The sequence below is a fragment of the Oncorhynchus tshawytscha genome, unplaced genomic scaffold, assembly GCF_018296145.1.
Source record: "Oncorhynchus tshawytscha isolate Ot180627B unplaced genomic scaffold, Otsh_v2.0 Un_contig_1741_pilon_pilon, whole genome shotgun sequence".
Taxonomy (NCBI): Eukaryota; Metazoa; Chordata; class Actinopteri; order Salmoniformes; family Salmonidae; genus Oncorhynchus; species Oncorhynchus tshawytscha.
In genome coordinates, this window is record NW_024609808.1 from 237,501 (window position 1) to 252,500 (window position 15,000).

The window sequence follows — 15,000 nt, forward strand, 5'->3', positions numbered from 1 at the left end:
GAGGAAAGATGGTAGTAGGGAATAAAGATGGTAGTAGGGAATAAAGATGGTAGTAGAGAGGAAAGATGGTAGCAGGGAATAAAGATGGTAGTAGGGAATAAAGATGGTAGTAGGGAGGAAAGATGGTAGTAGGGAATAAAGATGGTAGTAGGGAATAAAGATGGTAGTAGGGAGGAAAGATGGTAGTAGGGAATAAAGATGGTAGTAGGGAATAAAGATGGTAGTAGGGAATAAAGATGGTAGTAGGGAATAAAGATGGTAGGAGAGAGGAAAGATGGTAGTAGGGAATAAAGATGGTAGTAGGGAGGAAAGATGGTAGTAGGGAATAAAGATGGTAGTAGGGAGGAAAGATGGTAGTAGGGAGGAAAGATGGTAGTAGGGAATAAAGATGGTAGTAGGGAATAAAGATGGTAGTAGGGAATAAAGATGGTAGGAGAGAGGAAAGATGGTAGTAGGGAATAAAGATGGTAGTAGGGAGGAAAGATGGTAGTAGGGAATAAAGATGGTAGTAGGGAGGAAAGATGGTAGTAGGGAGGAAAGATGGTAGTAGGGAATAAAGATGGTAGTAGAGAGGAAAGATGGTAGTAGGGAGGAAAGATGGTAGTAGGGAATAAAGATGGTAGTAGGGAATAAAGATGGTAGTAGGGAATAAAGATGGTAGTATGGAATAAAGATGGTAGTAGGGAATAAAGATGGTAGTAGGGAATAAAGATGGTAGTAGGGAATAAAGATGGTAGTAGGGAATAAAGATGGTAGTAGGGAATAAAGATGGTAGTAGGGAATAAAGATGGTAGTAGAGAGGAAAGATGGTAGTAGGGAGGAAAGATGGTAGTAGGGAATAAAGATGCTAGGAGAGAGGAAAGATGGTAGTAGGGAATAAAGATGGTAGTAGGGAATAAAGATGGTAGTAGAGAGGAAAGATGGTAGCAGGGAATAAAGATGGTAGTAGGGAATAAAGATGGTAGTAGGGAATAAAGATGGTAGTAGAGAGGAAAGATGGTAGTAGGGAGGAAAGATGGTAGTAGGGAGGAAAGATGGTAGTAGGGAGGAAAGATGGTAGTAGGGAGGAAAGATGGTAGTAGGGAGGAAAGATGGTAGTAGGGAGGAAAGATGGTAGTAGGGAATAAAGATGGTAGTAGAGAGGAAAGATGGTAGTAGGGAATAAAGATGGTAGTAGGGAATAAAGATGGTAGTAGGGAATAAAGATGGTAGTAGGGAGGAAAGATGGTAGTAGGGAGGAAAGATGGTAGTAGGGAGGAAAGATGGTAGTAGGGAGGAAAGATGGTAGTAGGGAGGAAAGATGGTAGTAGGGAGGAAAGATGGTAGTAGGGAGGAAAGATGGTAGTAGGGAGGAAAGATGGTAGTAGGGAGGAAAGATGGTAGTAGGGAGGAAAGATGGTAGTAGGGAATAAAGATGGTAGTAGGGAGGAAAGATGGTAGTAGGGAGGAAAGATGGTAGTAGGGAATAAAGATGGTAGTAGGGATTTAAAGATGGTAGTAGGGAGGAAAGATGGTAGTAGGGAGGAAAGATGGTAGTAGGGATAAAGATGGTAGTAGGGAGGAAAGATGGTAGTAGGGAGGAAAGACGGGTAGATTGGTTATTAACTGTGTTAACAGCTGAAGAACAGACCAGGAGAAAATGTGTGATCACTGCATGCCATGTGTTTTATGACTAGAGTGAGGGTTGTATTAGTTTAGAGGTCTGGCTGTATAAGAGAGATAGTAGGGAATAAAGATGGTAGTAGGGAGGAAAGATGGTAGTAGGGAGGAAAGATGGTAGTAGGGAGGAAAGATGGTAGTAGGGAGGAAAGATGGTAGTAGGGAGGAAAGATGGTAGTAGGGAGGAAAGATGGTAGTAGGGAGGAAAGATGGTAGTAGGGAGGAAAGATGGTAGTAGGGAGGAAAATTGGTAGTAGGGAGTGAAGATGCTAGTCCAGAGGAAAGATGTTCTCTAGCATTTTCTCTCTCTCTTTCTCTGCTCACAATCCCAAAGCGGAACTGGGATCTTAGCAAGAAAAGCAAACCAAGACCTTTAGAGTTAAACAGTAACCCGAACACACCATAACATCAACACACAGTAACAAAAACACCATCCTCCCGGAGCAGGATGAAGTTGCCCCTAGACGCTGATCTTGGGTCAGTTTTCTATTTTCCCCACTCATTTATTTAAGATACTCTTTGGTCGTAGTCCAATGACCGAACGTCAATGGCAACGGTCAAACACTCAGGCATTCAGACGATTTCTTTAGGTGCCAGAGAGTCCCATAAAAGAAACATTCTTTGGTATGGATTACCTTTGACCTTAGTACAACATGGCATGTGACCTGATGCCTTCTGGGATCCGGTGTTGCGGTCCCTGGAGAGGTCAAGCCTTGTTTCAGGGGTCAACTATCCTCCAACTTTGCTTCCTGTTGTGTGGGGCTCGTTGGATCAGGAGTAGGCTCAAAAAGGGTGCAAACCGCGACAAATGAAGCCTGCTGGGTATTTGCGAAGTGTCATGAACTGTTGTGAGTTTGTTTCTTTGTATCATATTTCAACCAGTCTATTTTAAACGGAAACGTGCTGTTTTTCCGTAGCGAGAGCAGGACGTCAACATTGGGGAAGGTGAATAATATTATATTAATTAACCTTATGGCTAAAACGCTGATTCTCAATGAACTAAATTACTGTACAACATCATCTTTCCAGGTATCCCAGCAAACATACGCCAAGACAGATGTGTCATGTGCGGACAAAAGGATAGTCACAAACCTAACATCTTTAAGTTCAGAGGTGTAGGGTGTGAGAAAAGTTTCTAAAGCAATTAGAGACATGGGGGAGGATTGAGAGGAGGACGGGGGCACTGGCGTGGGAATCCCCAGTTACTTCGACTGGAACAGTGGCCAGATGAATGCACTTCAGGGTCCGGGTGATGATTGGTTATGTAACTCTGTGTCCCGACACAGCTGAAGAACAGACCAGGGAGAAAATGTGTGATCGACTGCATGCCATGTGTTTTATTTTGGATTTGGGGAAGAAGTCTAGAGTGAGGGTTGTGTATTAGTTTAGAGGTCTGTGTATAAACAGAGAGAAGAGGTTTAGGGCTCTGTGTATGAACAGAGAGAAGAGGTTTAGGGCTCTGTGTATAAACAGAGAGAAGAGGTTAGGGGTCTGTGTATAAACAGAGAGAAGAGGTTTAGGGCTCTGTGTATAAACAGAGAGAAGAGGTTTAGAGGTCTGTGTATAAACAGAGAGAAGAGGTTTAGAGGTCTGTGTATAAACAGAGAGAAGAGGTTTAGGGTCTGTGTATAAACAGAGAGAAGAGGTTTAGGTCTGTTTAAACAGAGAGAAGAGGTTTAGAGGTCTGTGTATAAACAGAGAGAAGAGGTTTAGAGGTCTGTGTATAAACAGAGAGAAGAGGTTTAGGGTCTGTGTATAAACAGAGAGAGAGTTTAGAGGTCTGTGTATAAACAGAGAGAAGAGGTTTAGGGTCTGTGTATAAACAGAGAGAAGAGGTTTAGAGGTCTGTGTATAAACAGAGAGAAGAGGTTTAGAGGTCTGTGTATAAACAGAGAGAAGAGGTTTAGAGGTCTGTGTATAAACAGAGAGAAGAGGTTTAGGGGTCTGTGTATAAACAGAGAGAAGAGGTTTAGGGGTCTGTGTATAAACAGAGAGAAGAGGTTTAGAGGTCTGTGTATAAACAGAGAGAAGAGGTTTAGAGGTCTGTGTATAAACAGAGAGAAGAGGTTTAGGGTCTGTGTATAAACAGAGAGAAGAGGTTTAGGGGTCTGTGTATAAACAGAGAGAAGAGGTTTAGAGGTCTGTGTATAAACAGAGAGAAGAGGTTTAGGGTCTGTGTATAAACAGAGAGAAGAGGTTTAGGGTCTGTGTATAAACAGAGAGAAGAGGTTTATAAACAGAGAGAAGAGGTTTAGGGTCTGTGTATAAACAGAGAGAAGAGGTTTAGAGGTCTGTGTATAAAAAGAAGAGGTTTAGAGGTCTGTGTATAAAGAGAGAGAAGAGGTTTAGGGTCTGTGTATAAACAGAGAGAAGAGGTTTAGGGTCTGTGTATAAACAGAGAGAAGAGGTTTAGGGGTCTGTGTATAAACAGAGAGAAGAGGTTTAGGGTCTGTGTATAAACAGAGAGAAGAGGTTTAGGGGTCTGTGTATAAACAGAGAGAAGAGGTTTAGGGTCTGTGTATAAACAGAGAGAAGAGGTTTAGGGGTCTGTGTATAAACAGAGAGAAGAGGTTTAGGGTCTGTGTATAAACAGAGAGAAGAGGTTTAGGGTCTGTGTATAAACAGAGAGAAGAGGTTTAGGGTCTGTGTATAAACAGAGAGAAGAGGTTTAGAGGTCTGTGTATAAACAGAGAGAAGAGGTTTAGGGTCTGTGTATAAACAGAGAGAAGAGGTTTGTATAAACAGAGAGAAGAGGTTTAGAGGGTCTGTGTATAAACAGAGAGAAGAGGTTTAGGGGTCTGTGTATAAACAGAGAGAAGAGGTTTAGGGTCTGTGTATAAACAGAGAGAAGAGGTTTAGGGTCTGTGTATAAACAGAGAGAAGAGGTTTAGAGGTCTGTGTATAAACAGAGAGAAGAGGTTTAGGGTCTGTGTATAAACAGAGAGAAGAGGTTTAGGGTCTGTGTATAAACAGAGAGAAGAGGTTTAGGGTCTGTGTATAAACAGAGAGAAGAGGTTAGGGGTCTGTGTATAAACAGAGAGAAGAGGTTAGGGGTCTGTGTATAAACAGAGAGAAGAGGTTTAGGGTCTGTGTATAAACAGAGAGAAGAGGTTTAGAGGTCTGTGTATAAACAGAGAGAAGAGGTTTAGGGGTCTGTGTATAAACAGAGAGAAGAGGTTTAGGGGTCTGTGTATAAACAGAGAGAAGAGGTTTAGAGGTCTGTGTATAAACAGAGAGAAGAGGTTTAGAGGTCTGTGTATAAACAGAGAGAAGAGGTTTAGGGCTCTGTGTATAAACAGAGAGAAGAGGTTTAGGGGTCTGTGTATAAACAGAGAGAAGAGGTTTAGGGCTCTGTGTATAAACAGAGAGAAGAGGTTTAGGGTCTGTGTATAAACAGAGAGAAGAGGTTTAGAGGTCTGTGTATAAACAGAGAGAAGAGGTTTAGGGGTCTGTGTATAAACAGAGAGAAGAGGTTTAGAGGGTCTGTGTATAAACAGAGAGAAGAGGTTTAGGGTCTGTGTATAAACAGAGAGAAGAGGTTTAGAGGTCTGTGTATAAACAGAGAGAAGAGGTTTAGAGGTCTGTGTATAAACAGAGAGAAGAGGTTTAGGGGTCTGTGTATAAAGAGAGTCTGTGTATAAAAGAGGTTTAGGGTCTGTGTATAAACAGAGAGAAGAGGTTTAGGGTCTGTGTATAAACAGAGAGAAGAGGTTTAGGGTCTGTGTATAACAGAGAGAAGAGGTTTAGAGGTCTGTGTATAAACAGAGAGAAGAGGTTAGGGGTCTGTGTATAAACAGAGAGAAGAGGTTAGGGGTCTGTGTATAAACAGAGAGAAGAGGTTTAGGGCTCTGTGTATAGATAGAGAGAAAAGGTTTAGGGGTCTGTGTATAAACAGAGAGAAGGGGTTTAGAGGTCTGTGTATAAACAGAGAGAAGAGGTTTAGGGGTCTGTGTATAAACAGAGAGAAGAGGTTTAGAGGTCTGTGTATAAACAGAGAGAAGAGGTTTAGAGGTCTGTGTATAAACAGAGAGAAGAGGTTTAGAGGTCTGTGTATAAACAGAGAGAAGAGGTTTAGAGGTCTGTGTATAAACAGAGAGAAGAGGTTAAGGGTCTGTGTATAAACAGAGAGAAGAGGTTTAGGGTCTGTGTATAAACAGAGAGAAGAGGTTTAGAGGTCTGTGTATAAACAGAGAGAAGAGGTTTAGGGTCTGTGTATAAACAGAGAGAAGAGGTTTAGGGGTCTGTGTATAAACAGAGAGAAAGAGGGTCTGGTTAAACAGAGAGAAGAGGTTTAGGGTCTGTATAAACAGAGAGAAGAGGTTTAGGGTCTGTGTATAAACAGAGAGAAGAGGTCTTTAGGGGTCTGTGTATAAACAGAGAGAAGAGGTTTAGGGGTCTGTGTATAAACAGAGAGAAGAGGTTTAGGGTCTGTGTATAAACAGAGAGAAGAGGTTTAGGGTCTGTGTATAAACAGAGAGAAGAGGTTTAGGGGTCTGTGTATAAACAGAGAGAAGAGGTTTAGGGGTCTGTGTATAAACAGAGAGAAGAGGTTTAGGGGTCTGTGTATAAACAGAGAGAAGAGGTGTTAGAGGGGTCTGTGTATAAACAGAGAGAAGAGAGGGTCTGTGTATAAACAGAGAGAAGAGGTTTAGGGTCTGTGTATAAACAGAGAGAAGAGGTTTAGGGGTCTGTGTATAAACAGAGAGAAGAGGTTTAGGGGTCTGTGTATAAACAGAGAGAAGAGGTTTAGGGGTCTGTGTATAAACAGAGAGAAGAGTCTGTGTATTTAGGGGTCTGTGTATAAACAGAGAGAGAGGTTTAAGGGTCTGTGTATAACAGAGAGAAGAGGTTTAGGGGTCTGTGTATAGACAGAGAGAAGAGGTTTAGGGTCTGTGTATAAACAGAGAGAAGAGGTTTAGGGTCTGTGTATAAACAGAGAGAAGAGGTTTAGGGGTCTGTGTATAAACAGAGAGAAGAGGTTTAGGGTCTGTGTATAAACAGAGAGAAGAGGTAAACAGAGAGAAGGGGTCTGTGTATAAACAGAGAGAAGAGGTTTAGGGGTCTGTGTATAACAGAGAGAAGTCTGGTTAAACAGAGAGAAGGGGTCTGTGTATAAACAGAGAGAAGAGGTTTAGGGGTCTGTGTATAAACAGAGAGAAGAGGTTTAGGGTCTGTGTATAGACAGAGAGAAGAGGTTTAGGGTCTGTGTATAAACAGAGAGAAGAGGTTTAGGGGTCTGTGTATAGACAGAGAGAAGAGGTTTAGGGGTCTGTGTATAGACAGAGAGAAGAGTTTAGGGGTCTGTGTATAAACAGAGAGAAAAGAGGTTTAGGGGTCTGTGTATAGACAGAGAGAAGAGGTTTAGGGGTCTGTGTATAGACAGAGAGAAGAGGTCTTTAAACAGAGAGAAGGGTCTGTGTATAGACAGAGAGAAGAGTTTAAGGGGTCTGTGTATAGTTTACAGAGAGAAGAAGGGTCTGTGTATAGACAGAGAGAAGAGGTTTAAGGGGTCTGTGTATAGACAGAGAGAAGAGGTTTAAGGGGTCTGTGTATAGACAGAGAGAAGAGGTAAGGGGTCTGTGTATAAACAGAGAGAAGAGGGTCTAGGGTGTATAGACAGAGAGAAGAGGTTTAGGGGTCTGTGTATAGACAGAGAGAAGAGGTTTAGGGTCTGTGTATAGACAGAGAGAAGAGTTTAGGGTCTGTGTATAAACAGAGAGAAGAGGTTTAGGGGTCTGTGTATAGACAGAGAGAAGAGGTTTAGGGGTCTGTGTATAAACAGAGAGAAGAAGAGGTCTGTGTATAAACAGAGAGAAGAGTTTAGGGTCTGTGTATAAACAGAGAGAAGAGGTTTAGAGGGGTCTGTGTATAGACAGAGAGAAGAAGAGGTTTAGGGGTCTGTGTATAGACAGAGAGAAGAGGGTCTGTGTATAGACAGAGAGAAGAGTTTAGGGTCTGTGTATAAACAGAGAGAAGAGGTTTAGGGGTCTGTGTATAGACAGAGAGAAGAGTTTAGGGGTCTGTGTATAGACAGAGAGAAGAGGTTTAAGGGGTCTGTGTATAGACAGAGAGAAGAGGTCTTTAGAGAGGGTCTGTGTATAAACAGAGAGAAGAGGTTTAAGGGGTCTGTGTATAGACAGAGAGAAGAGGTTTAGGGGTCTGTGTATAAACAGAGAGAAGAGTTTAGGGTCTGTGTATAGACAGAGAGAAGAGGTTTAGAAGGGTCTGTGTATAAACAGAGAGAAGAGGTTTAAGGGGTCTGTGTATAGACAGAGAGAAGAGGTTTAAGGGGTCTGTGTATAAACAGAGAGAAGAGGTTTAGGGTCTGTGTATAGACAGAGAGAAGAGGTTTGTATAGACAGAAGGGTCTGTGTATAGACAGAGAGAAGAGGTTTAAGGGGTCTGTGTATAGACAGAGAGAAGAGGTTTAGGGGTCTGTGTATAGACAGAGAGAAGAGGTTTAGGGTCTGTGTATAGACAGAGAGAAGAGGTTTAGGGGTCTGTGTATAAACAGAGAGAAGAGGTTTAGGGGTCTGTGTATAGACAGAGAGAAGAGGTTTAGGGGGCTGTGTATAGACAGAGAGAAGAGGTTTAGGGGTCTGTGTATAGACAGAGAGAAGAGGTTAAGGGGTCTGTGTATAGACAGAGAGAAGAGGTTTAGGGGTCTGTGTATAGACAGAGAGAAGAGGTTTAGGGGTCTGTGTATAGACAGAGAGAAGAGGTTTAGGGGTCTGGGTAAGACAGAGAGAAGAGGTTTAGGGTATAGACAGAGAGAAGAGGTTTAGGGGTCTGTGTATAGACAGAGAGAAGAGGTTTAGGGTCTGTGTATAGACAGAGAGAAGAGGTTTAGGGGTCTGTGTATAGACAGAGAGAAAGAGGTCTGTGTATAAACAGAGAGAAGGGGTCTGTGTATAGACAGAGAGAAGAGAGGTCTGTGTATAGACAGAGAAGAGGTTAAGGGGTCTGTGTATAGACAGAGAGAAGAGGTTTAGGGGTCTGTGTATAGACAGAGAGAAGAGCTTAAGGGGTCTGTGTATAGACAGAGAGAAGAGTTTAAGGGGTCTGTGTATAGACAGAGAGAAGAGTTTAAGGGGTCTGTGTATAGACAGAGAGAAGAGTTTAGGGGTCTGTGTATAGACAGAGAGAAGAGGTTAAGGGGTCTGTGTATAGACAGAGAGAAGAGTTTAAGGGGTCTGTGTATAGACAGAGAGAAGAGGTTTAAGGGGTCTGTGTATAGACAGAGAGAAGAGGTTAAGGGGTCTGTGTATAGACAGAGAGAAGAGTTTAAGGGGTCTGTGTGTAGACAGAGGGAAGAGCTTTAGTGGGCTGTGTATAGACAGAGAGAAGAGTTTAAGGGGTCTGTGTATAGACAGAGAGAAGAGTTTAAGGGGTCTGTGTATAGACAGAGAGAAGAGCTTTAGTGGGCTGTGTATAGACAGAGAGAAGAGGTTAAGGGGTCTGTGTATAGACAGAGAGAAGAGGTTTAGGGGTCTGTGTATAGACAGAGAGAAGAGGTTTAGGGGTCTGTGTATAGACAGAGAGAAGAAGGTCTGTGTATAGACAGAGAGAAGAGGTCTAGGGTGTGTAGACAGAGAGAAGAGCTTAAAGGGTCTGTGTATAGACAGAGAGAAGAGTTTAGGGGTCTGTGTATAGACAGAGAGAAGAGGTTAAGGGGTTATAAACAGAGAGAAGGGTCTGTGTATAGACAGAGAGAAGAGGTTTAAGGGGTCTGTGTATAGACAGAGAAGAGGTTTAAGGGTCTGTGTATAGACAGAGAGAAGGGGTCTTAGGGTCTGTGTATAGACAGAGAGAAGAGGTTAAGGGGTCTGTGTATAGACAGAGAGAAGAGGTTTAGGGGTCTGTGTATAGACAGAGAGAAGAGTTTAAGGGGTCTGTGTATAGACAGAGAGAAGAGTTTAAGGGGTCTGTGTATAGACAGAGAGAAGAGGTTTAGGGGTCTGTGTATAGACAGAGAGAAGAGTTTAAGGGGTCTGTGTATAGACAGAGAGAAGAGGTTTAGGGGTCTGTGTATAGACAGAGAGAAGAGTTTAAGGGGTCTGTGTATAGACAGAGAGAAGAGGTTTAGGGGTCTGTGTATAGACAGAGAGAAGAGTTTAAGGGGTCTGTGTATAGACAGAGAGAAGAGGTTTAGTGGGCTGTGTATAAACAGAGAGAAGAGGTTAAGGGGTCTGTGTATAGACAGAGAGAAGAGGTTTAGGGGTCTGTGTATAGACAGAGAGAAGAGGTTTAGGGGTCTGTGTATAGACAGAGAGAAGAGCTTAAGGGGTCTGTGTATAGACAGAGAGAAGAGGTTAAGGGGTCTGTGTATAGACAGAGAGAAGAGTTTAAGGGGTCTGTAAACAGTAAGAGTTTAGGGTCTGTGAGACAGAGAAGAGGTTTAGGGTCTGTGTATAGACAGAGAGAAGAGGTTTAGTGGGTCTGTGTATAGACAGAGAGAAGAGGTTTTTGTATAGACAGAGAGAAGGGGTCTGTGTATAGACAGAGAGAAGAGGTTTAGGGGTCTGTGTATAGACAGAGAGAAGAGGTTTAGGGGTCTGTGTATAGACAGAGAGAAGAGGTTTAGGGGTCTGTGTATAGACAGAGAGAAGAGTTTAAAGGGTCTGTGTATAGACAGAGAGAAGAGAGCTGTGTTAACAGGGTCTGTGTATAGATAGAAGAGAGAAGAGTTTAAGGGGTCTGTGTATAGACAGAGAGAAGAGTTTAAGGGGTCTGTGTATAGACAGAGAAGAGTTTAGGGGTCTGTGTAAACAGATAGAAGAGAGGGTCTGGGGTCTGTGTATAGACAGAGAGAAGAGTTTAGGGGTCTGTGTATAGACAGAGAAAGAGTCTGTTTAGAGAGAAGGGTCTGTGTATAGACAGAGAGAAGAGGTTAAGGGGTCTGTGTATAGACAGAGAGAAGAGGTTTAAGGGGTCTGTGTATAGACAGAGAGAAGAGTTTAAGGGGTCTGTGTATAGACAGAGAGAAGAGTTTAAGGGGTCTGTGTATAGACAGAGAGAAGAGGTTTAGGGGTCTGTGTATAGACAGAGAGAAGAGGTTAAGGGGTCTGTGTATAGACAGAGAGAAGAGCTTAAGGGGTCTGTGTATAGACAGAGAGAAGAGCTTAAGGGGGCTGTGTATAGACAGAGAGAAGAGGTTTAGTGGGCTGTGTATAGACAGAGAGAGGAGAAATGAAGGGGCCCATCCCAGCTGGTTGTGGTAGTATGTGGATTATACTGGGATGGATAATGGACTTTGTTATGGGGCAGACTGCAGGCTTCCCAGGCCCTATCGCCCTCCTGCTAACACTAACCAGATGCTGCTATGAGTGGGTCTGCTGAGGGTCTGCTGAGAGGGTTGATGTTGTCAACACACACACATAGGAAGTGCAAGCAGACACAGGCAGCCATACATACACAAAAACACGCACATGAACGGACACACAGATGGATGTTGGCCTGAGAAAGACAGTAGAGAGCCCAGATTATTGGCCCTAGACAAACCTGATGTTACACAAGTTGTAGTTGATTGTTGTCAGCTTTGACAGAGAAATTTATCCAATGTTTTATGGGTCTACATGAGATGTATTTGATGAAAACCACATGGTTCTGACTGTTTTTTGTTTACTTTAATGAGTGAAAGTAGCTGAACATGTGACAGTAAAATAGATATTCTTTCTTCCTGTACTCTGCCCCCTCATTCTCTCTTTCTCTTCTCCCTATCTCCATCCCTCTCACTCTCTTTCCTACCTCCCTCCTTCCCTCTCCTCTCTCCTCCCTCCATCCCTCCCCTGTCTTTCACTCCTTGCCTCCCCCTCTCTCTCCCTCTCCCTCTCTCTTCTTGCCTCCATCTCTCTCCTCCCTTCCTCCATCCATCCATCCATCCCCCTCCCTCCATCCACCCCTCTCACTCTCTCTAACTCCATCCCTCTCCCCCCTTGCCTCCATCTCTCTCCTCCCTTCCTCCATCCATCCCCCTCCCTCCCTCCATCCACCCCTCTCACTCTCTCTAACTCCATCCCTCTCCCCTCCTTGCCTCCATCTCTCTCCTCCCTTCGTCCATCCATCCCCCTCCCTCCCTCCATCCACCCCTCTCACTCTCTCTAACTCCATCCCCTCCCTCCTTGCCTCCATCTCTCTCCTCCCTTCCTCCATCCATCCCCCTCCCTCCCTCCATCCCACCCCTCTCACTCTCTCTAACTCCATGAGTTACACAAGTTGTAGTTGATTGTTGTCAGCTTTGACAGAGAAATTTATCCAATGTTTTATGGGTGTACCTCTCCCTCCTTGCCTCCATCTCTCTCCTCCCTTCGTCCATCCATCCCCCTCCCTCCCTCCATCCACCCCTCTCACTCTCTCTAACTCCATCCCTCTCCCTCCTTGCCTCCATCTCTCTCCTCCTCCATCCATCCATCCCCCTCCCTCCCTCCATCCACCCCTCTCACTCTCTCTAACTCCATCCCTCTCCCTCCTTGCCTCCATCTCTCTCCTCCTCCTTCGTCCATCCATCCCCCTCCCTCCCTCCATCCACCCCTCTCACTCTCTCTAACTCCATCCCTCTCCCTCCTTGCCTCCATCTCTCTCCTCCCTTCGTCCATCCATCCCCCTCCCTCCCTCCATCCACCCCCCTCTCATCCCTCTCCCTCCTGCCTCCATCTAACTCCATCCCTCCCTCCTCCTTGCCTCCATCTCTCTCCTCCCTCCTCCATCCTCCTCCATCCATCCCCCTCCCTCCCTCCATCCACCCCTCTCACTCTCTCTAACTCCATCCCTCTCCCTCCTTGCCTCCATCTCTCTCCTCCTTCGTCCATCCATCCCCCTCCCTCCCTCCATCCACCCCTCTCACTCTCTCTAACTCCATCCCTCTCCCTCCTTGCCTCCATCTCTCTCCTCCCTTCGTCCATCCATCCCCCTCCCTCCCTCCATCCACCCCTCTCACTCTCTCTAACTCCATAACCCATCCCTCCCTCCTTGCCTCCATCTCTCTCCTCCCTTCGTCCATCCATCCCCATCCCTCCCTCCCTCCCCTCCCTCCCTCCATCCACCCCTCTCACTCTCTCTAACTCCATCCCTCTCCCTCCTTGCCTCCATCTCTCTCCTCCCTTCCTCCATCCATCCCCCCCTCCCTCCCTCCATCCACCCCTCTCACTCTCTCTAACTCCATCCCTCTCCCTCCTTGCCTCCATCTCTCTCCTCCCTTCCTCCATCCATCCCCCTCCCTCCCTCCATCCCTCCCCTGTCTTTCACTCCTTCCCCCCCTCTCTCTCCCTCCTCCCTCTCCCTCCTTGCCTCCATCTCTCCTCCCTCCTCCATCCATCCCCCTCCCTCCCTCCATCCACCCCTCTCACTCTCTCTAACTCCATCCCTCTCCCTCCTTGCCTCCATCTCTCTCCTCCCTTCGTCCATCCATCCCCCTCCCTCCCTCCATCCACCCCTCTCACTCTCTCTAACTCCATCCCTCTTCTTCCTTGCCTCCATCTCTCTCCTCCCTTCCTCCATCCATCCCCCTCCCTCCCTCCATCCACCCCTCTCACTCTCTCTAACTCCATCCCTCTCCCTCCTTGCCTCCATCTCTCTCCTCCCTTCCTCCATCCATCCCCCTCCCTCCCTCCATCCACCCCTCTCACTCTCTCTAACTCCATCCCTCTCCCTCCTTGCCTCCATCTCTCTCCTCCCTCCTCCATCCATCCCCCTCCCTCCCTCCATCCACCCCTCTCACTCTCTCTAACTCCATCCCTCTCCCTCCTTGCCTCCATCTCTCTCCTCCCTTCCTCCATCCATCCCCCTCCCTCCCTCCATCCACCCCTCTCACTCTCTCTAACTCCATCCCTCTCCCCCTCTCTCTCTAGGTGTGGCGTGACGCAGGGACCCAGGTGTTTTTCTCCTACGCTGTATGTCAGGGGGTCCTCACCTCTCTGGGCAGCTACAACAAGTACAACAACAACTGTTACAAGTCAGTGTGACACACCACTGCACACAGCTTCCCCTTCAAAACTCTATTTGAATCGTCACATGAAAACAAAAACATTTTCAAGTATGTCAACTGTGCTTGATTTAGTTTGCGCTTTACGAAAGGAACCAATGGAATAGTCCCAAAAGTGAAAAACTGCACGTTTCTTTTCTTTTCAAACGGTATCCTCTCACATTGATTTAGAGTAGCCTGCTAGGTCCCTCTTGATGTTATTTGAATTGGATCACATAGACCTGGGTCAAACACATCATTATGTCACATGTTTTTCAACACTTGAGCTATGCTTGATATAGTTTGCTGTGTACAATAGAACCAATGGAATGGTCCCAAATGTGTAATCTCCACGCTAAGTCAAGAGCACCTGAAATACCTTCAAGTGTTAAGTTTGAACTAACTACAGCTAAAAGGACACTGGTAAGTGTAATTGATAATGTGTTTATTGTTCTTATGTACAGTACCCTCCTGTCAGGTCGCATAAGCAAACACATTTTACACACCTTGTTGTGTTGCAGGGAGTGATAGTGGTTTTACACACCATGTTGTGTTCCAGGGAGTGATAGTGGTTTTACACACCATGTTGTGTTGCAGGGAGTGATAGTGGTTTTACACACCATGTTGTGTTGCAGGGAGTGATAGTGGTTTTACACACCATGTTGTGTTCCAGGGAGTGATAGTGGTTTTACACACCATGTTGTGTTCCAGGGAGTGATAGTGGTTTTACACACCTTGTTGTGTTGCAGGGAGTGATAGTGGTTTTACACACCTTGTTGTGTTGCAGGGAGTGATAGTGGTTTTACACACCATGTTGTGTTGCAGGGTGATAGTGGTTTTACACACCTTGTTGTGTTCCAGGGAGTGATAGTGGTTTTACACACCATGTTGTGTTCCAGGGAGTGATAGTGGTTTTACACACCTTGAAGTGTTCCAGGGAGTGATAGTGGTTTTACACACCATGTTGTGTTCCAGGGAGTGATAGTGGTTTTACACACCATGTTGTGTTCCAGGGAGTGATAGTGGTTTTACACACCTTGTTGTGTTCCAGGGAGTGATAGTGGTTTTACACACCTTGTTGTGTTCCAGGGAGTGATAGTGGTTTTACACACCTTGTTGTGTTCCAGGGAGTGATAGTGGTTTTACACACCATGTTGTGTTCCAGGGAGTGATAGTGGTTTTACACACCATGTTGTGTTCCAGGGAGTGATAGTGGTTTTACACACCATGTTGTGTTCCAGGGAGTGATAGTGGTTTTACACACCATGTTGTGTTCCAGGGAGTGATAGTGGTTTTACACACCATGTTGTGTTCCAGGGAGTGATAGTGGTTTTACACACACACCATGTTGTGTTGCAGGGAGTGATAGTGTTTTTTACACA

The 15,000-nt window shown here is 45.2% G+C and overlaps 1 protein-coding gene across 3 annotated transcripts in view; it reads left to right on the forward strand.

The window, feature by feature from the left end:
• Positions 1-15,000, forward strand: part of LOC112214990 (sodium- and chloride-dependent GABA transporter 2-like) — a 30,787-nt gene that overhangs the window by 8,777 nt on the left and 7,010 nt on the right. For all 3 annotated transcript variants that reach the window (XR_006082943.1, XM_042318557.1, XM_042318558.1), the window contains exon 9: positions 13,506-13,609. Coding sequence is in view for 2 of the 3 variants with exons in the window: in XM_042318557.1 (XP_042174491.1) it covers positions 13,506-13,609 (104 nt within the window). In the remaining variant the exon portion in view is untranslated. The remainder of the gene's footprint in view (positions 1-13,505; positions 13,610-15,000) is intronic.